This window comes from Pantherophis guttatus, chromosome 6, assembly GCF_059756535.1.
Source record: "Pantherophis guttatus breed Tessera chromosome 6, ASM5975653v1, whole genome shotgun sequence".
NCBI classification, from domain to species: Eukaryota; Metazoa; Chordata; class Lepidosauria; order Squamata; family Colubridae; genus Pantherophis; species Pantherophis guttatus.
In genome coordinates this window covers 27,341,720-27,366,941 of record NC_142068.1, presented here as the reverse complement: position 1 = coordinate 27,366,941, position 25,222 = coordinate 27,341,720, and the positions used below count along the sequence as shown (strand labels likewise).

The window sequence follows — 25,222 nt, the reverse complement described above, 5'->3', positions numbered from 1 at the left end:
TACAAGCAACATGGTTATAGTAATAAGTGGGGAGAGATAGATATTAGTAAGGAAGAGAAGACTAATAGTAATACAGTCTTAGTAAATTATTTGACAGTGTTGTGGGAATTAGTTGTTAAGCAGAGTGATGGCATTCAGGGAAAAAACTGTATTATTATTATTATTTATTGGTTAATCTTTAGTGAGATTCACAGCCTTTGAGGCTGGTTAATAGCTCAGCAGCTCGAGTCCTAACCAAGGACCTAGGAACTGTTAAGGTATCGTCGGAGGATGTAAGCTGTTCCGAGTAAGGTGGTTTTTTGTAGAGTCAAAATGTTCAAGTCCGGCAAATTTAGAATTTCTAAATAGCGGGGTAACCCTTTGGGTATTGCTCCGAGGGCTCCAATTACAATCGGGACAATTATTATTATTATTATTATTATTATTATTATTATTATTATTATTATTATTATTATTATTTCCTATTCAGATTGTAAATAGATGAGGCATGAATGTTGTACAATTATTATTTGTCCTTTTAGATACTGGAGGTCAAGATTGTAAAAAAAAAACAAAAAACCAATTCCTGCTCTCTTTCATCTGAGTTATGAGAATATCCATCAACCTGAATTTTAATTAGCCTGCTGTTCTGTAGAATACAATATGAACATTTTGAATCTCACCACATGGGGGAGTAATGGAATAAATATTCAGATGCTAAATAACAGATAAAAGTCACCTTGGTTGGATGTCACCATGTCACTGATTAGCATGAACATCTGGCTAAATTTGAAAAACAAGACTTGCCTTATTTTTGTTACTCCGTTGTTTTTACTAATATCACACTATTGTCGAGAAAGCAAGTTTGTAATAATTAATGTGCGTCTAGTTAATTTTTGTTGCAGATGCAGAACATATGGTCTGGCCTTATTGTAAATAGCGGGTCTGTTTTCAGGGCCGTACAGAATTTTCTACTAATTTATTTTAATTATACTGCAATCCTTTATGTTAATATAGGTAACTCAGAGAGAATGGGGTGAAAGAAGAGGAAAAAAATTCTCAGAAGAGGCCAGTGGCAAATCACTTCCATAATAAGATCAAGAAAACTACATGGAGGTAATTACTAAAAATCAGGAAAATATCCCCCATCAACAAATTGAATCTTTTCACATGATCAAAAACACAAATAGTTCAATAAACCAGGCAACAGTGCTTTACTATTTGCAACAAGTCCCTGGTCAATGGGGACTGAAACCCTGATTTTGTATGGAAACATAAATGGCTTTGTTGAAAGTAACATCTCTATGGAAACCTTTCAAAAGAAAGGAACAAAGGAAATCACATAAATGTAATTCACATAACTTAATGATTTGATTTGGCTCTTTGCCAAGCAGGATTTCACATTTTTCATACAATTCATACATTTGATGGGATTCCGATTCACCCATTTTTTTTTTAGTAACAGATGAAAAATTCCAAGTGAGATTAATCTACTTATAACTTTGCAATTGATCACAATCACTGTCTAGTTTTCCTAAGCATGGAATTTGACTAAAGTCCAATGTTGTAACAAAAGTGAAAACGTCTCCTACTTTATCATTTTTTTTTCTTCAAAAATGGGATTAATGGTTTCTTGTAACCATTTGGCCAATAGCACTCTGACTAATTAAATGGAATAATGGATGGTAGTTTGATACCTCCATCTTAAGAAGTATAAATTGAAAAGATTGCAAACAATTGGCCCAAAACCACATAAATCATGCCTCCCCGACTACGACATTCAGATTAAGACCGATCTGACAAAATGTATCCTTTAAAGAATGAGATTTTTCACAGCTAGCCTCTGAATGTCTTCTTGCTCAATCATAAAGGCAAACTATAGACACTGCCGAAGGTAATCTACCCTCTGCAAATAGAGAAATGCAGAGTCCTGTTGGATCCCATTTCATATTTGGTCTCATATATTCCGGATTTTACTCCAATATTGCTTAGCTTATTATTCCTGAGTTTCAGTGCCTTAGGACCAAGGGTTTTAGTACCAAGGGAATATATTTTATAACTAAGGTTATTTTTCATTGAAATGAAAAAATACCAAAAAAAAGAGAGAGAGAGAGAGAGAGAGAGAGCATGGACATAGTTGCACACAAAACAAAGACAAGCATGTCAGGACCTAAATATCTTATCTTTGTAAGCAGCATTCAAGTTTTCAGAAGTCTTCAACCATTATTAATGGCCCTGCTACATATTCCAGTTCAAATTTCTTTGACAAAAGCAGTAGTTATTTCAATGATCATGAATGTTCTAAAAATAATTTCTATCATAAGATATGTTTTAGCTGCTCTTTGGCGTTCCTGAAGTATTCTTTGTGCTTTGAATTGCCTAGACAACAGTATCAGCTTTTCAGCACAGTAAAGATTTGTTTAAAATTTTCAAGTATACTTTCTTGTGGATCAAAATCTAGGCTTGCCTCTCCTTACTTCAAAGATAATTATGCGTTTAATTATAACCCTAACTTCTCATGAAATCTATCTCCTTAAATTGTGGCAGCCACAATATATGGACAAGACCAGACCAGACTTCAGTTTCACAGGAAGACTAAACCTACTTTTATTGAAACTGGCTGTAATAACATAAGAGCAAGTCTGGTGTAGTGGTTAAAACATCAAGCTAGAAACCAATCTTGTGAATTCTACTTCCACCTTAGACGCAAAGCCACGTGGATTATTTTTGGGCAGTTGCACTTTCCCTGCCCTAGAAAAAAGACAATGGCACACCTCTTTTGAAATCTTGCCAAGAAAAATACCAGGACTTGTTCAAGTACAGTAATTGCCAGGAATCAAAAACTGACTCAAAGAAACAATAACAATAACAATAATAATACATCAAGAAGTTGCAGCTTCCTGCTATAGCACCAGCAGAGCTGCAAAAGACTGCGCTATTTGGAACAACATACATTTTAAGAAGATACTTGGTTGAAACATAGGATGCTGGCAGCAACCAGTATCAATCATCAGAGCCAGTCAATATTTTTGATACATTTTTAAATGATCAGTTGACTGAGTTTCATGTTTAATGAATAAAAGATATTATTATTATTATTATTATTATTATTATTAATAATAATAATAATAATGCAAGAAGATTGCACAGACTGACTACAAGCAGCGGCAATGCAAAGTATCAACAATGGTGCATTGGAAGATCTGCAAGAGATATCATTTGCTTGCAAGCAAGAACTGGTGGCACCATAAAATAGAAAAAGTCATAGAAAATGAAGAAGTTGTTAAATTGCTCTGGGCACTTCCGAATTCAGATGGACAGGCACCTGCCACATAACACCCTGGACTTAACAATTGTTGAAAAGAAAGACAGCAAGGCTGGATAGTGGATAGCAGTGCCTGGAGACAGCAGAAGAGAAGACAACCGGAAAAGATAACAAAATACAAAGACCTATAAATAGAAATAAAATGACTATGGCAAAGGCAAGAAAGGGTAGTAACAATAATAATAGGGGCTTTGGGTGCAATCCCAAAACAACTGGACCACTACTTGAACACCATAGGCATTGACAAATTTGCCAACAGTCAATTGCAGAAGGCGGCTTTACTTGGAACAGCTTCCATCCTGTGAGGATATCTGTAAGAGCATCAAACATCCAGATTTGCCTATCCCATGTCCTTGGTAAGTATTCGATAGATAGACAAAAATACCAAACCCAGTCTGAACATCTGGCTGACTGTGCGATGATTAATAATAATAACAATAACAATAACAACAATAACATGGCATGGCATTATAAAAAAAGCAAAAGAGTGCCTGCTGAACAAGGGAAACAGTGAAATTGAAAGCAGAATATCGAAAGGAAACAATCGAGCATCAAGTTTCTAACTGGAAAAAGAAGCCTATGCACTGTCAATACCTGAAGGACACTGAAGGAAAGGCAGCTACAAAGCTAACATGGAGATGGTTGAGATCAGGGTACTGAAGAAAGAAACTGAAGGCTTCATTTTGTCTGCCCAAGAACAAGCTCTGCAGATCAATTCCATAAAAGTAAAAATTCAACATGTCAGTAACAACAACAAATCTTGCTTATGCAACGAGAAAGATAAAACAGTAGATCACCTTCTCAGTGGCTGCAGCAAAATGTCACAAACTGATGATCTACAACATCATGATCGAGTTGCCAAAATCATACATTTGAAGCTTTGCCAGAAGTTTGGGTTCGAAAGCACAAAAATTACTAGAAACACCAAAGTTCTTGAAAATGAACAGGTTGAGATCTTTTGAAACTTTTGAATCCAAACAGACAGACATCTGGCCCATAACATGTCGGATATCACTGTTATGGAAAAGAAAAATGTCTGATTCATTGATATTACCTGAATATACTGACTTTACAAGAAACCACCTTACTCAAAACCAGCAGGTTCTGACAGGTTCTGGAGAACTGGTAGCGGAAATTTTGAGTAGTTTGGAGAACCAGCAAATACCACCTCTGGCTGGCCCCAAAATAGGGTGGGAATGGAGATTTTGCAATATCCTTCCCCCAGGAGTGGGAGGGAATGGGGATTTTGCAGTATCCTTTCCCTGCAATGCCCAACAAGCCACGCCCACAGAACCAGTAGTAAAAAACGATTGAATTTCACCATTGTTCAGAACTGCCTGTATACTCAGACATTACCTTAACAGCTCTTAGGTTCTTGGTTAGGACTTGAACTGTTAAGTTTTTATCAGCCCCAGACTGTGAATTGAATTGAAGATTAAATTTTAAATACCAACTACTACAACAACATAATTTGCCAAGTCCGTGCTGTAGCACTTCCCCCCTTTACATGGCTTCCTGAGCCATATTCAAATATTATTATTGTTCTGGGCTTACAAAACATCTTATCCCTTTTGCCTAGATAATGGTTCCTATATATTTATGCAAAATCACCTTCATTATTTTCTACAGTTATCAAAGGTTTGAATATATTTTCACTTCTTTTCCCTTTGTATAATATTATGCACAATATTAGGATTGCATCTGAAATAATGATCTGGGATCTTTCTGTTCACAACTGCTCTCTCATCAAGCTTGTTTATGTATTTAGTAGGCTTTTTGCCTTTTTAAACAACACCATTAGTCCAATCCTCGACTTCCTAATGGGTGATCATTGCAGAAAGATGCTAGTGAAATCTCTTTACAAGAACCACACCTGCCATAATGAAGTAATAATGAATATGGGGATTTTTCTTATAAAAAGCAAACCACTCTGTTATGTTTTACAATGTTTGAGGTTATATTCTTAGCAGACACATATGCCAGATCACTCTACATAGAAGGCAAAGGATAATGATGCTCTGAAAATAGCCCTGAAGGACATTTTCAATGAACACCTACCATTTATCTTCATGATTTGAGATATTTCCATGACAACTGTCACAGCATTAAAGAGGCAGCCATTGTAGACAGAAGATAAAAGCTGTGCTACCAACTTTATAGTAGAAGAAATATTTCTTCTTTGGGCAAAGCCCTGTACTGGTTGAATTAACTGAAATTGTGAACATTGGTAAAAACATAAATTCAGATTGATTACTTTTTAAATTGATCTACATGCATGATTTTTTGTGTGTGTTGCATATTTGTTGGTCAACTAATATCCTATAACTGAATATCTATGTAAGGTTGTTAGTTACAAGCATGGCAATAAGCAAGAGATAGAGCATTCCTCCTTGTTCTTAAAGCAACGCTCTCTACCTAAGGCTGCCCTTGAAAACCACTCGAAGGCTTCAGCTGGTGCAGAATGCGGCCGTGTGGGTTGTGATGGGAGCGTCCCGACAGTCCCAAGTTACACCCCTCCTGCGCGACTTGCATTGGTTACCGGTTGCCCTTTGGGTGAGGTTCAAGGTGCTGGTTATTACCTACAAAGCCCTTCATGGCCTAGGCCTGGGATATTTGTCGGACCTCCTGCAGCCAGCGACAATTCCCAATCGCCCGGTGCGTTCCCACAGAGAGGGCCTCCTCAGGGTGCCGTCGGCCAGACAGTGTCGGCTGGTGACCCCCAGGGGGAGAGCTTTCTCTGTGGGTGCACCCACCCTCTGGAACCAACTTCCTTTGGAGCTCCAGATGGCCCCTGACCTTTGCTTGTTCCACCGCGATTTGAAGACCTGGTTGTTCCGCAGCTGGACTGATGGGGGGTTTCTTAATGAATTTTAAATTGTTTTAAATTGGAATATTAATTTTATATTGTCTTTTAATGAGGAACTGTGCATCTTTACCATTATGAGCATAATAAATAAATAAATAAATAAATAAATAAATAAATAAATAAATAAATAAATTAATTAATTAATTAAAATCTCCTTCAAGCTGAGATCAAATGCTGCTGATTTTATGGACGTGCCCAGGCAACTTTGTTGGAAACAATATGGAAGTACTGGTGCTTTCTTTTAGGAGAGTTGCTCAACTTCCTAGTCTAGTCAATTACATTAGAATTCCCAGGAGAATTCTAGCTGTAAGTCCACCCATAAACATCATTATTTGAATCAACACTGATAGAGCAACCAGAGTTGGAAGGGACCTTGAATGTCTTCTAGTCCAATCCTCTGCTCAGGCAGGAAACCCTGTACCAACCAACAAATGTTGTCAAATCTCTTTTTTAAAACTTTCAGTGTTGGAGCACCCATAACTTCTAGAGGCAATTTGTTCTACTGATTAATTGTTCTAACTGTCAGTAAAGTACTATAAGAGATCAAGTGACAAAACCACTATAATTTATGGCAAAAATACTGCCTACAATACGCTACTAGTCAGATCCTAATTTTTATTAATTCTTCATATTTGATTCTTCCCCAGGCTAAGATGAAATGCTAAAATGGACGAAGTGTACGTCTAACTTAGCAGTATCTTAAGAATTTCCCTAGCTGTGACATTGGCTTGGAGCTATCACTAAACATAACAATCTAATGCTGATTTTTTTTTCTTTTTTTCCCTACCATTTGTGCAGATTAATTTTTTCCCCTTACAATAGAATTAGAGAACTTCAGGTCATTTAGATATTGGATCCATATGACATTAAGCCCAGCCAAGATGATCAGTATTCAGGGCTACAAGACTCTAAGCCAGTAACTGCTAGAAACAGCAATCCATCATATAGTTAGCCACAATTATTCTGAAAACACTTAACTGTTTTAACAACCCTTTGGCACCAGTCATCTGTTTTTCAACTGTGTATTGCATGTTTATTACATGACTGCAATTGTGCCTCTAGTAATGAATAGCTTGATTGTCTATATTTTGTTAGTTAAATGGTGGAAGGCATATCCATAACAACCACCACAAAATAAACTGTGCTGGCTGACATATACATTGTATTATAGAATGACCTTAGAAAACATAATAGTAGATCTTTATCCTTGACCATTTTTATAACCTTTTTTTCATAATTGTATGATTCACCTTGTACCTATTTATAGACAAAGACTTAAAACCATAAAACTGATAGTTAAAACAATGAAGTCTTGGACTGAGGAGCCAAAATTTAAGCTATAGGCTTGCCTCGACTACAGAGACTGGAGCATTTTTGAAGTTGCCTCAGCAGACTTGAATAAACTCACTGTTATTGTGACATCATACATCAGTTTTAGTTAGGACTATTGTGTACCAAATAAAAGCCTATGCATGTACAGTAACATTAAACTTTGGTTCACAGCTAAGCTCAAGTTACATTGTGCCAAAGAGGAAGCCTCCAGGAACTGAGATAGAATGCTGTACAATCAAGCCAGGACTGTATTAAGAAGAGAAATCAGGGCAGCAAGGAGAAGCTACTCTGAAAAGCTGAGGAATCAGCTCTCAACAAATGAACCAGCAAATGTGTGGAAAAGCCTTGAAAATATAACTGGCTACAGCAGACCTCCCTCCCTTACTGAAGGGGATTGGCAAATGGCAGATGACTTGAAAGTGTTCTACTGTAGGTTTGAGAGGAGACCATTGTCAACTATCACTAGCCTCCCCATCTCAGATATACAACAACAGCCAAGTCTTCTACACCTGACTCCATCTCTCTGGGTCTCCCACCTGTGATGACCCTAGAAAAAGAGGTGTGAGATCTATTTCACAGACAAAATACCAGAAAAGCACCAGACCCAGACAGAGTAACTCCTTCTTACTTAAAAGTCTGTGCTGATCAACTGGCCCCAATCTTCACCAGTATCTTTAATAAATCACTAGAGATGAATTATGTTCCTTCTTGCTTCAAACACTACTATCATCCCAGTGCCCAAGAAACCCTCCATCAAGGAGCTGAATGACTACAGACTGGATGCTTTGACATTTGTAGTTATGAAAACCTTCAAAAAGTTAGTGCTGGCCCACCTGAAAATCATCATAGTCTGCTGCTAGACAGCCTTGTAATTTGCCTACCATGCAAATAGGTTGGCAGATGACCATTTATTTCTCCCATGCCATCACTCTGCTAAACACCTACAGTAATTCCTACAACACTGTCTTATGTCTAAGGATATCTAACCATGTAGTAGGGCTGACTTAGTATTAAACTTCTCATCTTTCCTATTACCTACTCATGTGGTATCTTATAATTTTCATTTTTTGATTGTACGTTACAATTTATGATTGTATCTTATGATTTATCCTGTTGCTTGTATGTGCACTGAGAGCACCAGAAACAAATTCTTTGTGTGTCCAATAACACTTGGCCAATTTCTGTTCTGTTCTATTGACATAGGGGTAAAATTTCAAGGTTAATTTCATCAGCTATGTATGCTAAACCCAAATTAAAAAAATAGGATATTGCATAAAATAAAGATGCCTTGGTATCATTACTAATTATGTGTGTTTGTATGCATTTCTTTGAATATATTGAAATATTTGAGAAGGCAAGTTAATCTGCACACAGGTAGTCCTCAATTTATGACCAAAATAGAGACCAAAATTTCTGTTGTTAAGTGAGACGGTTAAGTGAGACTCGCCCCATTTTATGACCTTTCTTGCCATAGTTATTAAGTGAATCACTGCAGTTATTAAGTTAGCACTGCAGTAGATAAGTGAATCTGGTTTCCCAATTGACTTTGTTTGCCAGAAGGTGACCTTCTGACCCCTTCTGAAAAACATGACCCCGGGACAGTGTAACCATCATAAATATGAGTCAGTTTCCAAGAGTCTGCATTTTGATCACATGACAGTGGGAATCATAAATGTGAACAGTCATAAGTGTGAAAATGGTCATAAGTGACTTTTTTCAGTGCGTTGTAACTTCAGACGGTCACTAAATGAACTGTGGTAAGTTGAGGACTACCTGTACTGCAAAATAAACCTATTTCAGGTGCATAGAATACTTTATGAATAAGTATGTCTTGGATTCTGCTGCTTCCTCTTAATTCATTCATCAAAGAAAGATACTGGAAGCTTCTCAGAGAGTAACACACTGCACTGCTGAATTTTGGCAACTAAAAAATAAGGAAAATGTTCACAAAAGCATTAAAAATTGCTAATATTTTGTCTATTATATTACTCCAGACTGTGACTGTTCTATTTAGAAATAGCAATAGCACTTAGATTTATATACCATTTCACAGTGCTTTTATAGCCCTCTCTAAGCAGTTTACAGAGTCAGCATATTGCCCCCAACAATCTGGGTCCTCATTTTACCAACTGTGGAAGGATGGAAGGGTGAGTCAGCCTTGAGCCTGGTGAGATTTGAACTGCCAAATTGCAGGCAGCCAGCAGCCAGCAAAAGTAGCCTGCAGTACTACTCTAACCACTGTGCCACCGTAGCCCATTTACAAAGTTGAATTCCCTATGATGTAGGTGGAGGTATATGTGCCTAGATTCTGCTTTTTAGAATCTACTACCAACAATCAGAGAGCCAGTTTGGTGTAATGATTAAGGCATCAGATTAAAAACCAGGGATTCTAGTCCTATTTCAAGCATGAAGTTAGCTTGGCCATTACTCTTTCTGCAATAGGAAGGAGAAGAGGACAAACTACTTCCCAAAAAATGCCTTGCCTAGAAAACTGCAGGAAGTGGTCCAGGCAATCGGCAAGAATCAAAGATACACACATCCCACCTTCCCCAAAAAACAACAGCTGAAGAACCAGCAGACAAAAAATATGCTGCAGACTGGCACTTGAGTAGCAATGAATACTTTGGAAAAGATCTTCAGATGCTATGACAAACCACAAAGTTTGTACAAAGCTAGAAAGATCAGAAATGTATAGGCAGTGGTTTTCCCTGTGACACTTTATGGTAATGGAAATGGAAGAAGCAGGATAGAAAGCGTATTTTTACTTTTGACATTTTGTCCATCACTTTGGTACTTAAGAAAACTCCTGAAATACCACAAGTAACCAAAATACACAAAAATACTATTCAGCAATTCAATCCAAAGTTTCTTATTTGATACACAAAATCATCATCTTCTTCTTCTTTTAATGACCCCATAATCACTTGCGAGGCGGAGTCTGGGCAACTGAATGGAGCTAGCAGAGTATTTAAATGGCCGGATGCCCTTCCTGTTGCCAATGTGGAATATATCAGCAGATACATTCTCATTGTGCCCAGAGAAAGAAACATCTGTCTCTACCTAAAATCGAACTCACAGCCTCCTGTTTGTGAGGTGAGAGTTCCACCTCTAGGCCACCACACCACTCTAATTTGATGCAAAAAATACCAGATTTAAATGATTTTAAATGTTTTTATACTGGACATATTTAGTTATCTTATAAAGCCTGTAACGCTGAGAAAGGCAGAAGGAAAAAGGAAGAGAATGACCAGCAACAAAGGAGATGGATTCAGTTACAGTGGCAATGTGTACTTTGTTGGAAGACCTGCAGGACTGCTGATGGATTTATGTGGTTGCTAACAGTCAACAAACCTCTTGCTGACACAGAATCCATCTGTCAGAGTTCCAAGGAATACCCCCAACAAAATAAAGCTCCGAGGCCTGAGGTTCCTCAAAGTTCCAATTTATTAGAAATGTCATGTTGGCACATCTGGGAAAACCCGAATCGGAAAGCTTCCAAATTTCCCCCACCCAGCTAAGAGTTCACAGCCCTGCCCCACACCCACAAGTTCATCACATTGCACAATCAACTCTTCACACTCCACCGGATACAATCCTCAGGCAGTCTCCATCAGACGCATGCAAAAGTCCTTGAATACAGAATGTTGTTATGACTAACTTTCTACCATTCCAACAACAACCCCTTTCCAACTTCCCCAGCTAAAATATGTGGCAGTTTAGAAGCAAAAAGAAAATTGTCTTCCAAAACTGACAGGCTCCCCCCCCCCACTTGGAAAGGAACGCATCCTGGGACAAGACTGAAGTCAGGGTTAACACAATTAGCACATTAACCGCCTCTTCTCCCCTCCCCCCCCCCGGCTTATCAGTATCACATCCACATACTTGTATTTATGTATGCCTACATCAGTTTTACAGCAGCAGTATTATATTTGTGGACAATTTCTATTTGTCTATAGATATGCCATTAGCAAATGGTAGTATCAGAGTAAGGAAACTATTTATTGCATCATTGTGGAAGAAACATTAAGAAGTTCATTACTGTAGCAGTACTGTATAATTATAGCAAACAAGACAAACCATTTTAATGGTTTAAATTATTATACACTGATCTAGAAGTCTTTCTAATGAACTGGGAACATGTGTTCTCCTGATTAGGTTACATAATCCTATGCTTCATAAGTGGCAGATCCAGTTTCTGAGGCGTGTGAGAAAAGGTAAAGTATGAGGAATTTTAGAGAGTTGTAAGAGCTGTTTCATTTCCAGTAGTCTTTCTTTGTTAACCTCTGGTTCTTTCGTCACTGAAAAGAATATGAAAAATTACAAGTATCTTCCTGGTCAATTGGATTTTTTTTCATACAATTGATATGCAATTGCATTCTCTTTATTGCTTGACAATCGCATCCCCCCTTTTTAAAGGAGATTTGTGTTTCAGTCTGTCAAATACTATTTTGAGTTAAATGTACATTTAAAACCACAATCCCCTTGAATTTAGAAGAGAGGAAGTAAACTGGGCTTTTTCCCACAGATGAGTGGGCTTGTTCCTACAGATGAGCAGGATTGACTAACCATTTTTGTAAAGTGTTCATTCATATACATGACAAAATGAAGAGTAAGACATTTTCTATCAAACGGTAAAATTCACACACTGCATAGAATAGAATAGAATAGAATAGAATAGAATAGAATAGAATAGAATAGAATAGAATAGAATAGAATAGAATAGAATAGGAGGTGGGTTTCAGCAGGTTCTGACCAATTCTGGAGAACCGGTAGGGGAAATTTTGAGTAATTCTGAAAACCGGTAGGGGAAATTTTGAGTAGTTCAGAGAACTGGTACATACCACCTCTGACTGGCCCCACTCCCATCTATTTTCTGCCTCCCGAGTACCAGCTGATTGGTAGGAAATAGGGATTTTGCAGTAACCTTCCCCTGGAGAGGGGTGGGAATGGAGATTTTGCAGTATCCTTCCCCTGCCACACCCACCAAGCCATGCCACACCCCAGAACTGGTAGTAAAACGATTTGAAACCCACCACTGGAATAGAATAGAATAGAATAGAATAGAATAGAATAGAATAGAATAGAATAGAATAGAATAGAATAGAATTCTTTATTGGCCAAGTGTGATTGGACACACAAGGAATTTGCCTTTGGTGCATATGCTCTCGGTGTACATAAAAGGAAAAAAAACATTCATCAAGAATCATACACGAAGGCTATGAAGCCAAAAGTAGCCTTGCTATCTGGCACAATTAGGCAGGTGCTTCAAGTTGGGTAAGAGCTCTGGGTAAGAGCTGATCCTTGGCAGCTTGAAGATGTTTGGATTGCTTGCTGGGGAATTCTGAGAGTTAAAGTCTTCACATCTCCAAGTTGCCAAGGTTGAGAAATACTGGATTAGATTGAGAACTGAGAGAAAAAAACCCTCAAACCTGGAATCAGATAGTGGCAAATCATTTTCACATTTTTGCGCAAACCCCTAAAGAGATAGAAGAAGAACTAGACAAGATTTAAAAAATAGAAAGACTTGCAAATAGAAATAGAATAACTGTGGCAAAAGAAAGCAAAAGTATTCTCAATAATAATAGACGTTTTATGTCTAATCCCAAAACAACTAGCGCACCACTTGAACACCATAGGCCCGTGATGGCGAAACTATGGTATGTGTGCCACAGGTGGTACGCATAGCCATATTAGTGGGCACACCAGCTAGACTCCTAGAGAGGCTCTGGAGGCTGGGGACAGCAAAAAACGTCACTTTCTGTCCAACTGAAAGTTGGGAAATGGGCCATTTTGGATCTCCAGAGAGCCTCCGAGAGGGTGGGGAAGGCTGTTTTCACCCTCCCCAGATCTATAGAGAGGATCTGGAGCCAGGTGAGAAAGAAAAATGGGCCTACCGGACCATCACGTGCCAAGAGGGGGGGTCGCGCGCATATGCGTGGGGCGGGGTGCATAGAATTATGGTGTGGGCACACATGCGCAAACCTCCCCTGTCCCCCCTCCTGGCACATGATGGCAAAAAGGTTAGCCATCACTGCCATAGGCACTGACGAAATCGCCATCAGTCAATTGCAAAAGGCAGCTTTACTTAGAACAGCTTATATCCTACAATACCTTTAAGACCATCAAGGTCCTATGCCAGGTCCTTGGAATACGTGGATAAAAATATCAAATCCTGTCTGTAAACATCTGGATAACTGTGTGATAAACCATGGATAAATTAATAATAAACTGTTACAGCTACTACCAAGAATCATTTCTGCACCTCATGCATGAAGGTTTTCAAAAAATCTGCCCATCCTACCTAGCTACCCCAGGCTTGTCAACCTTGGATCCCTCCAGATTAGTAGAATAACACCCAGAATATCCTTCCCAGCATGGACAGTGCTAAGAATTCTAGAAATTGAAGTTTACTTGAGTGACTTGATCCATATAGGGAACACTAGAGCTCTCTCTGAGGACATGAAGAATTTCTGAGGAATCAAATATTAATTATATAGCCTGCCTGTATGGGAGTTGCCTGGCCATCTGAGGATAGTTGGAGGTTCTAGGAGGGTGTTTCTCAACCTACTTTAAAAAGTGTGGGCTTCAACTCCCAGAATTCCTCAGACAGCATAAGCCGTCCTATCTCAGCAGGGTTTCTTGTGCCATTCCATAGAAAGCTTTTTCTGGATAAAATGGTAAATACCATTTGATGCTGACTTCAAATAAATGTATAAGTGAGACATGTAGGATTTTTTAATGCCGTGGGTGTCATTATAATAATTTGCCAATGCTTCTTCTGTTCTAGGTTTTTTGGGTTTTTTGTTTTAGTTTGTAATTTGTCTACTTTGTTTATAGCTTTGGCAAGTAGCTGTCTTCAAGCACATTTTCAGGCTTGTGCTTCTTAGCTCAGTTAAAGATCGGTCAGGGCTGGTCTTGTGATGTATTTCTGGATAGCTGCCTTCAATAATGAACAAATAACTACTTAAAAAGGAACATCCACAGAATAAAGAGTTTTAAAGGGTAGGATTTTTTTAAAAAAAGTTAAAGAATCTTTAGTCAGATCAGAGATGTTTGAAATGATTAATTTGATTTTACTGTCTCTGGTATTGTTTGGCATTTTTTGCCTTCCCTATTTCTAATTAGGATAAAGGTACAAATGAACTCGTGCTAACTTTGACAGTTTTGTAGCCCATTATTCATTAAAGTAGCTTACCCAGAAGAGAAATGAAGTGCATTTTCAACAGCTGTTTGCTTCATACATTTTTTCTATAACAAAATTGTCCAAAGAGTATTTGCATTTTTCACAAAAGTTTGTAGCTCATATAATTTATCATCTTAAATCAGCAGCAGTATGAGCCTCCCCCAAAGTCTGAAGTCTCATGTTCGAAAACCGCAGTGATCATGATCAAATAGTGACAGAAGAGAATAATATTTAAATACACCACTGGATGAAAATGTAATTTTATTTAAATTAATTCAACTATAAAAGTGTTTGAACCAAATTTAATTTTTGTCCTTGTATCATCTCTTACTTTTCAAAGATTGTCCCCGGCATACCTAAAAATCTTGGTATGGTTTTGTGATCTAGTTTATGTGAATATATACACATTATCATCATCATCATCATCATCATCATCATCATCATCATCATCATCATCATTTCACCAGAGGTGAAATGTAAAATTTGTTACTGGGGTTCTGGGGGCGTGGCTTGGTGGGGGGTAATGTGACTGGGTGAGTGTGGCCAACTTTTTTTTTTAACTTTTAAAAGCATTTTTTCTACAACCTCTTCAGTTGAAGAGGTTGTAAAAAAATGCTTTTAAAAGGCTCTGACGATCCCAGCTGAGCTGCCTGATCGTCAGAGGCTTTTGTTTTCTTTTAAAAGCAGTTTTTTTTCTTTTAAAAGAAAAAAAAGGCTTTTACGATCAGGCAACTCAGCTGGGATCATCAGAGCCTTTTAAAAGCTTTTTTTTCTACAACCTCTTCGGCCGAAGAGGTTGTAGAAAAAATGCTTTTAAAAGGTTCTGACGATCCCAGCTGAGCCACGCGATCATCAGAGCCTGGTTTTTTTTTTTGTTTTTTTTTTACTTTTAAAAGCATTTTTTCGGCTGAAGATGTTGTGGAAAAATGCTTTTGAAAGTTAAAAAAAAAAGACTCTAATGATTGCATGGCTCAGCTGGGCATGGGCGGGGGGCGACAGGGATTCTCCAAACCACCTGCCACCATCGTTACCAGATTGGGCGATCTGGTTTGAACCGGGAGCATTTCACCCCTGGTTAAAAGAAATGGAAGAATAGAAGGAAGATTACAATGTATAGGTAATACTTGACATGTTGGTATCAGATACGGATTAACAGAGTTGGAAGGCACCTTGTAGGTTATCTAGTCCAAACCCCCACCCCACCCCACCCAAACTGTTCCATTGGTTGAGTGCTCTCACTGTCAGAAAAATTCTCCTTATTTCCAGGTTGAATCTGTCTTTGATCAGTTTCCATCTATTATTCCTTGTCTGGCCTTCAGGTGCCTTGGAAAATAGCTTGATCCCTTCCTCTCTGTGGCAGCTCTTCAAATATTGGAACACTGCTATCATGTCTCCCCTGGTCCTTCTCTTCACTAGACTAGCCATGCCCAGTTCCTGCAACCGTTCTTCATATGTTTTAGTCTCCAATCCCCTAATCATCCTGGTTGCTCTGCTCTGCACTCTTTCTAGAGTCTCAACATTTTTTTTATAGTGTGGTGACCAAAATTGGATCCAGTATTCTAGGTGTGGTTTTACTAAGGATTTATAGGTATTAGTGCCTCACTTGATCTTGATTGTATCCCTCTGTTAATGCAATTTAGGATTGCATTGGCTTTTTTGGTTGCCACTGTGCACTGTTGGCTCATATTTAGTTGGTTGTCTACTATTGCCTATTATTTCTGAGAGGTAAATATATGAAAGAAGACACAGTTTCTCCATGGTGGCATAAAAACTGCAATAGTTTATTATTTATTTATTATTACATGTATTTATATGTCGCCATTCTCCCGAAGGACTCAGGGCGGCGAACACAAGTTAAGAAACAAGTACAATAAAATCATAATTTAATCCAAATAATTAAATAGTAGTAAATAATAAAGCCCAGAATCAGTCTCAGACTATTTGTTTGAAAAGCCAAGTCTTCAAGTCCCGACGGAAGAAGCGGAGATCAGGAGCCGTCCGGAGCTCAGTAGGTAATTCATTCCAGAGGGTGGGAGCACCCACAGAGAACGCCCTACCCCTAGGCACAGCAAGGTGACATTGGCTCGCCGTTGGAACCCTGAGGAGAGCGGCTCTATGTGAGCGAACAGGATGGTGAGAGGCAGGCAGGAGAAGGTCATGCAAATATCCCGGACCTAAGTCATGAAGGGCCTTATAGGTGAGGACTAGCACCTTGAAGTTTCCAGATAGAGTTCTTCTTGTTGGCTTTCAGGAAGATGTTCAAAATGGAATATTATATGATAGGTTTTAACTGAATTCATGATAGTGCGCACAAATGCAGATTTATTTCTTTTAATTTACTTTTTTGATATTTTATTTTTGGTTTTATTACATCTTCTAGTTTGGGTTCTTATAATTATCTTATTAATATTTCAATTGTGTTGATTTTTTTCTTATATATCATATAAGGGAGTTATTGAATGGTGATCAAAATGATATAAAAGTAGGTATTGCATATAAAATTGTACATAGTAATGCTTTACCTGTAAATTATTCTTTTTTAATCGTAACGTAATGCTTGTGAGCAAGCGCTTCAATGTAAACCGCTTTAAACTTGATTGTAAAAAAAATTGATTCTTGTAACAGAGTGACAAAGTCTGGAATATCTTAGCTGATTCAGTTGTTTCAGCTACTAACTTTCACAGTTTTAATTCCAACTTAACTTCTGTAAACCTCATCCTTTATATAAAGGTTCCTAAGGGGTGTCTGTAAGTGCACTAACCTGCCTATTATCCTTGTCAGAGTTTAGTTCTTCAATTTTGTTTGTTTGAATTTGTCATTTTTGTTTGACAAATAAATAAAAAGTAAGTAAGTAAATTGTGTCCATGTGAAGCAGCTCTTGCCCTTGTGAGAATTAGTCCTAGAAGTGGACCATTATTAAGACTTTTTTTTTTCTTTTAAGCTTCTTACACTCTCTAGAGCTACAGACAGTAGCCAAATCCAACACTGTAGTATTAAATTAATGCAAGATAAAGGTCTATTCACTATTCTACAGTTGGAATAGTGAATAGACCAGTGAATTAATGAGGGCGAATATCATCTTACACTTGATTAAAAAACATTTGATGGCATTTTAGCCTCATTGCTATTTTAAAGCTTTTTGCATGTTGAAACATATCTCCTGGGCCAAGGATGAGCAACTCTATCTTCTTCATAACATCCTTTGATGTTATCTCCAGGCTCTCAAAATTATATCAGTAAAACTATGTAATTTTTAAAAGCAGCATGCTGGATGCAGTGTGCTGCTGCGGAATTCTGAGAGTTGAAGTCCACATATCTTAAAGTTGCCAAGTTTGAAAAACACTAATGTAGAGAGGTTAGCCTAATTTTCCATAAGCTAATTCTTTCCCGGTATGTTGTGACTTCAATTCCCAAATTCTGAGCCAAATGGCAGAGAAAGTTGGAAGTTGTAGTCTGGAAGGCACAAGGTTATAGACAACCACATTATCTTATGTAACTATATCTAGGGCAGTGCTAACCTTTTTGCCGTTGTGTGCCAAAAGTGGGGAGGCCAGGGGGTCGTGCACACACACACTCATATTTCAATGCGCCATGCCCCCCGACGCATGTGTGCATGACCCCCCCCCCGTGTTCCCCCCATTTTTGGCACAGGCCCAATAGGCCTGTTTTTTGTCCTCCCCAGGCTCCAGAGGCTTTCTTGGAGCCTGGGGAGGGCAAAAATGGCCTTCCCCACCCCCCTGAGGCCTTCCGGAGGCTGGAAATGGCCTGTTTGCCAACTTCTGGTAGGCCCAAAAGGCCTAAAAATCAGCTGGCCGGCGCATGCCTGCATGCTGGAGCTAGAGCAACGCTCAGGTGCCCACCGATATGACTCCAGGTGCCACCTGTGGCATGGTAGGTTCGCCATCACAGTGCTATAAAACTGCATCTAGGTATAGATAGAATCTGGGTATTTATTCATGAGATTAAAGTATGGGAAAACATACTTTCATTATGAACTGATGGTAGAACAGGGAAGGTATTCATACTTATCAAAAAGACACCCCCCTCCTTTCAAACTTACAGTGTCAGACAACATTTGCTACTATGAGGTTGAATAAACGAGGACATTGTCATGGTGATTTGGAAAGAATTTTTCCTACAAATATAAACATCCAGTTCAATGTACAGATGAGTCATGGTGGAGCCTGAATTATCATTCCTCAAATTTTAAGTTATTGAAATATCTCGGATTTCATGCAAGCAACTAACTTAAGTTGATTAAATACAGGATTATAAGGTGTGGTAATTTCTAAAGGTTTGCTAATGTAAATAAGGAAGTGGTAGTTAGCTTTAGGTATCGTAGCATCTCATTCTATGACTCAGTGACAGAAATAATTCTTGTTCGAATTGCACAATGTTTGTTTGATAAAAAACAACAAGCAAGCATGTTTTTTTAAAAGTTCCTTCTTATATTCTCTGGGTATCGAAAACCTTTTTTTGTGTAATCAACTCAGGCAGAACTTTATAAATGGATTTTGTCTCTTTAACTATGGGCCACTTCTAGTGGCTCAGGAAAGGCAAACACTTGTTTCATTATTTCAGTGTTCTCAGAATGAGTTTTGCAACACTTTTGCTACAGTGGCTCTGCCTACCTAGCTCAGTCCAATAAGCTTCCAGTAACAACTGAATCATTAACCACTTTCAATACAGTATGCAAATTAGGCAGAGCGTCTTCTCTTGGGCTGTTTTCATTATATCGTGGCTCATCCCTCAGAACATGGTCAAGACGTATCTTGCAAGGACGATACCCATTCTACAGGATGGTAAGTTGCCTTAATGGAAAAAGAATCAAATCAAATTATTAGATAGTCTATTATATGGAGTATTGTAAGAGGTTTCAATGCTTTGTATTTATAACTGTGATTAGATATGAATGTTTATATTCTTAAAATTAATGGTATCAGTGAAGAACAATAATCTTATCCTGAATATTAAGCAATTGTGTAATTTTTTTTTCAAAATAATAGTTCTGCTTTTAGTATTGATACTTAAAGTTTGCTTCCTCAGTCATAATGATTATGCAGTTTGAAATTATTTTATTAATGAAATTATTGGATAGTTCCATATTGAAACTCTAGCAATATATCCCTAATTCACACACACACACACACACACACACACACACAGAGAGAGTTTAATTCATGCCTTTTCTGAAAATGCCTTCTTTAAGAAAACTCATGTGTAATTTTCAAAAGTAAGGCATTGTGTACGGTGGCTTTTGTTACATAATCCATATCAATTTTTGTTCTCAGTTATCTCAAAATTGATAGTTTGATCCTTTTCTTTGGTCTTGAGTTAAATTTAATTATTGAATTATTGTGAGCTTTCAATACCAATTATCATGGTATCTTCTGGAATAACTGTAAAGTCCAGTGCTTTTCACATACCTGTTGGTGTTGACAATGAGTTGGATGAAGAATTTAAACTGAATCCCTGAAAGATAGATACATCTACTGTGAGTAATTACAATTTTGGAAAGATAGGAGGTCTACTGTTCATTCTTTTACAATAAGCCTGAAGTCTAAAGGAATATCTGGATGTGAATCTCAATTTGCGCTGGCTGAGGAAACCCATAGAATCTCCTATTATGAGTTTCAGCTGAGACATGTTTTATTCTGGAAGGAAATAACCATAAAAGTTGTGGTGTACGCACAGATAATCTGCAGAGTTACTATGTAATAGACTGTAACAGAATAATAGAGTTGGAAGGGACCTTGGAGGTTTTCTAGTCCAATCCTCTGCTCAGGCAGGAAACTCTATACCATTTCAGACAAATGTTGTCCCATCTCTTCTTAAAAACTTACAGTGTTGGAGCACTCATAACTTCTGGAGGCAAGTCGTTCCACTGATTAATTGTTCTAACTGTCAGGCAATTTCTCCTTAGTTCTAGGTTGCTTCTCCCCTTGATTAGTTTCCATCCATTACTTCTTGTCCTGCCTTCAGGTGCTTTGGAGAATAAGTTGAACCCCTCTTTTTTATAGCAACCCTTTAAATATTGGAAGACTGCTATCATGTCACCCCATGGTAGCATCATGGACTGCCTTTGTATTTCGTCCCAAAATTTAATTGATACAGAATCCAGCAGCCAGGGATCTCTGGGGGGAAAAAGTATTATATTGTATCCTTCCTAAAACCAATGCTTTAGTTGTCATTTTTTCCCCCATCAGAGTTTCAAGGTGCAAATTCCTAGCAGCCTTTTAATTCATCACAAGGTTAGGTGATAGCAAATTTGTTAATTCTCAACATGTCAGTCACTACATTTATTAGCTCTGGATATAGTCATCAACAAAGATTTTCCTCCTATAACTTTCATTTAAAAAGGAATTTATCTGTTTACAAATATGTCATGGGAAATAAAAAGAAGATCCTGAGAAATTGTAATATATATCTGAAAAGATCTGAATGACCACTGGGTGGCAACAAACAGAATTCTATATACCCATGCTATCAAACTGGAATTTGGACTTTTGCAGACCAAATTTAGTAGCCTTATTTTAGACATTGAATCAAATAAATAAGAGAAACAGAAGGATCTCATTTGTCTTGAGAACAGTCTTGCAATGAATATTGCTTTAAATGTGAGTAAAGACTATCTCGACTGTTCACAAGACAAAACAATAAAATAAATGAGAAAGCCCAGTTGCGTCCAGAATAAGCACCTTTGGGACAACCATGACCTGAATGACTGAGAATCTATAGGTAAAGGTAAAGGTTCCCCTCGCACATATGTGCTAGTCGTTCCCGACTCTAGGGGGCAGTGCTCATCTCTGTTTCAAAGCCGAAGAGCCAGTGCTGTCCAAAGACATCTCCATGGTCATATGGCCAGCATGACTAAATGCCAAAGACGCATGGAATGCTGTTACCTTCCCACCAAAGGTGGTCCCTATTTTTCTACTTGTATTTTTTATGTGCTTTTGAATTGCTAGGTTGGCAGAAGCTGGGACAAGTAACGGGAGCTCACTCTGTTACGCGGCACTAGGGATTCGAACCGCTGAACTTCTGACCTTTTGATCGACAAGCTCAGTGTCTTAGCCACTGAGCCACTGGGCCCCTACAGAGAAGCTCTATAGAATAATAAAATAAATACCTTTTTTTAAAAAAATCATTATTTACATCAGTTTTATATTTTCAGGACACAAATGACACCAGAGAATGCATGAAGCTACCTGACCATCTGGAAAAATATTACCTTACCACTATGTACTCTCTTGAATTCATCTTTGGTTTCACTGGAAATGTTGTTGTTGGTTTGGGTTCACTTTTCTACTGGAAGATCTGGAAAAGTAGCAACATCTACCTGATCAACTTAATCCTGTCAGATTTATCTTTCCTTTGCACTCTGCCATGGCTAGTGTCAAGTTATTCCAAAAGAACAGATGACAACGTGTGGTGCCAATTTAACAGAATTATCCTGTTCTTTAATTTGTACACAAGCATCCTCTTCCTGACATTTATAAGTATTGACAGGTATCTGCTCATAAAGTATCCCTTCAGAAATCACTTTCTGCAGAAGAGAGCAACGGCTATTGTTTTCTCAGTAGCCATATGGATCTGGATTATGTTGGAACTGTCTCCTATATTCCATTTCATCACCTCTGATAATAACAGCAACATTAGTCAATGTTTAGATTATGCAAGTTCAGGAGATCCACTCCCCAGCCTAATCTACAGCCTGATCTTGACAATCACTGGGTATATAATCCCATTGTGCATCATGTGGGTTTTCTACATAAAGACTCGTGCTCTCCTTATAAGCCACAGTTTGCAGTTCACCACCGCTCTGCCCCTTGAGAAGCCTCTCATGCTAATCATTATGGCAGTGAGTATCTTCTCACTTCTCTTTGCTCCCTATCATATCATGCGCAATATTAGAATTGCCTCCCGACTATCATTCTGGAAGCCTTCCGAATGCACAAAGAACCTGATTAAAGCTTTTTACACGATAACAAGGCCTATTGCCTTCTTGAACAGTGTAACTAATCCCATCTTTTATTTCTTAATCGGAGATCACTTCAGGGAGACGCTCTTGATCAATGTAAGGTATTCCTTAAAAAGAGTTCTACCTTGCTATAAATGAAGTTTCAATGAAGCCTTTGGACAGATATGGAAATTGCTAGTTTATGGGATACAAGATACTATTTTTACTATGAATTTGGCAATTGTCCATGAACTCAAGTGGATTCTAAATGTGGACATCAAATCCTGTTGTTTTCTTCAAGTATTTCATCCAAGATCTTGTTAGGTGGATAAAAGGCCAGATAGTATTTGAAGCTTAAAGTGACTTTCATCAGTTTTGTGTGGAGAATCAGCAACTTCCTTTTTCAGAAAGACATACACTTGAAATGGTGTTCTTTACTAGCTGAATTCCATTCAAGCTGGATTACTGGGGTATGTTGTATTGATGTGAACTGCCTCTGAAAAGAAAGTAAAACTCATGCCTAATATAACTGCCAGAGTTAAATCCTTACCCAAGGAGATTGGGTAAGTGGGAGATTGCTGATTGCTAAAGAGAGGTTTGTTTGGTAAAAAACAGGATACTCATTTCAAGTTTAAATTATAAATTTAAATTATATTTAAATTTAAATTATAAATGCAAGAGTATTAGACTATGGGAAACTATGGGAGACGTTCTTCAAATTTCTTTGAAATAAGAGAATTAAAGCAGATTATCTTTCATCCAATTGAATTTTAAACAGTGACAGGAAAAAAAATCAGGAGGTTGTCCCTACTGTGCACTAATTTAGCCTTTAAAACTCTAATAAATTAGAACCAGTTATCTAAATAACTCTCAATCAGCTGACCTCCTGAGTATTTTTTTGAGGATTAGACAAGCAATTAACTAAAAAGAAGGATGTTTCTGTGATGCACAGAATTCAGTGACACTTTACAGCAGAGGTCTTCAGACTTGGCAGCTTTAAGACTTGTGGATTTCAAATCCCAGCTATGCTGGCTGGAGAATTCTGGGAGTTGAAGTCCACAAGTCTTAAAGCTGCCATGTTTGAAGACCTCTTTTTTTACGGGCATGTTCCAGAAGTGCCATTACTGTAATTTTTTTATGTTAAGCAAATCACTTTTTCATAATTTTAATAGATTTGGGGTTCTTGCTACCACTTTTTGTTTGTTTGTATTTTTTTTATATGAGCTTGCTTTATACATATCAGATGCCAGTGTTTGTTACTTTACCCTGAGGCCTGAGCCTATAACTTTTCATTGATTGCATAGAAGAGCACTCTAAATGTGAAAATATGCTATTTTATTTATAACTTTGTATATTTGTATTTGTACACTTGTTTTTTTTATTTATTTTTTTAAAATAAATCTTGTTGAAAATGAGATTTCTTCAGTTCAGTGATATGCCATTTCAACAACTGTTCTTTGCTTCCCACCCCTAATTTGACAAACATTTTGTGAGAATGCCCACAGCCTCTTTTCAAAATTGTATAAGCACCAGTTGTTTTAAATGCTTTGTTTATCTCTCCTATCTTATAGCATAGATCTGAAGGTTCATCCCTCTAAATTAAGCTTTGTGGTCTTAACTCCTTGCCAGAGTGAATAAAAATATGGTACAGATTAGAAATAGATTAGAAATACCAAATGCCAAATCTATTATTACTTAGAACACAAGCATCAAATGAAAGCAGGACCTATATTTTAACACACCTTCAAACCTGCAAAGATGTTTATTTATCCTTATAGTTTGGCAGAGTGCATACAGAGCCTTTCTCGGCCTTGTGCCACCTGTCAATATACACCACACTACATTCCAAGACCCTCACCCAAGTCCACTCCACCCAACCCTAAATCAGGTTGACAAATATTTAAACATAGCCCTACAAATGTTGATTCAATGCCAACAGGTAAACAAAGCACATATATTAAAAATACAAACTGCACTCAATATACCTACTGCATTAACATTAGCTTATCTATGCCCCTACAATTCAAAGACATGGCAGGATTAATTTTTTTTAAATGGCAAGGATTTATCTTCTGAAAATGTGTGTTACAGATCCAGCTGATGAACTCTTGTTTGTGCTGCTAACAAATCCATCTAGGTACAGCTAAATCATTTTGCTAGCACTATCACATTTGATGTGACAATGTTATTTATTTCCAATGCATGGGGTAACACCATGGATTGGGCAAACTGATTTTTCTTCCTTCAGCCACTTAAAAATGCATTGCCTCTATTTACTTTAGCATGAAAGTTGACACAGTTAGATACTCCCACCATAAAACCAGGAAGCCACGTGTCAGTGGTTCAAATGGAAGTTTAAAAAATACCTTTCGAAAGAGAATATTCACAGATACATTTATAAATAATTTCCTTTTATCTTTGGAACTCCTAATGCAATACAATAATTGCTGGTACAAGTCTTATAAATAGTGGAAACAAGTTAAGAAATATGCTGAAAGAGATAATTGTGGTACTAGGAATGAAAGCATAAGTATCATCTGAAGTATTACATTTTATTTTCTTCAGAACTTATTAAACCAG

General features: G+C 37.7%; 1 protein-coding gene across 1 annotated transcript; it reads left to right on the top strand.

Moving 5' to 3' along the window:
• The first annotated feature begins 18,758 nt into the window (after window positions 1-18,758).
• On the top strand, window positions 18,759-24,057 carry SUCNR1 (succinate receptor 1). Its single transcript, XM_034440306.3, has 2 exons — window positions 18,759-19,487; window positions 21,857-24,057. The coding sequence occupies exons 1-2, from the start codon at window positions 19,485-19,487 to the stop codon at window positions 22,799-22,801; spliced, it is 948 nt and encodes a 315-aa protein (XP_034296197.2). The 5' UTR covers window positions 18,759-19,484; the 3' UTR covers window positions 22,802-24,057.
• Window positions 24,058-25,222: the final 1,165 nt, after the last annotated feature.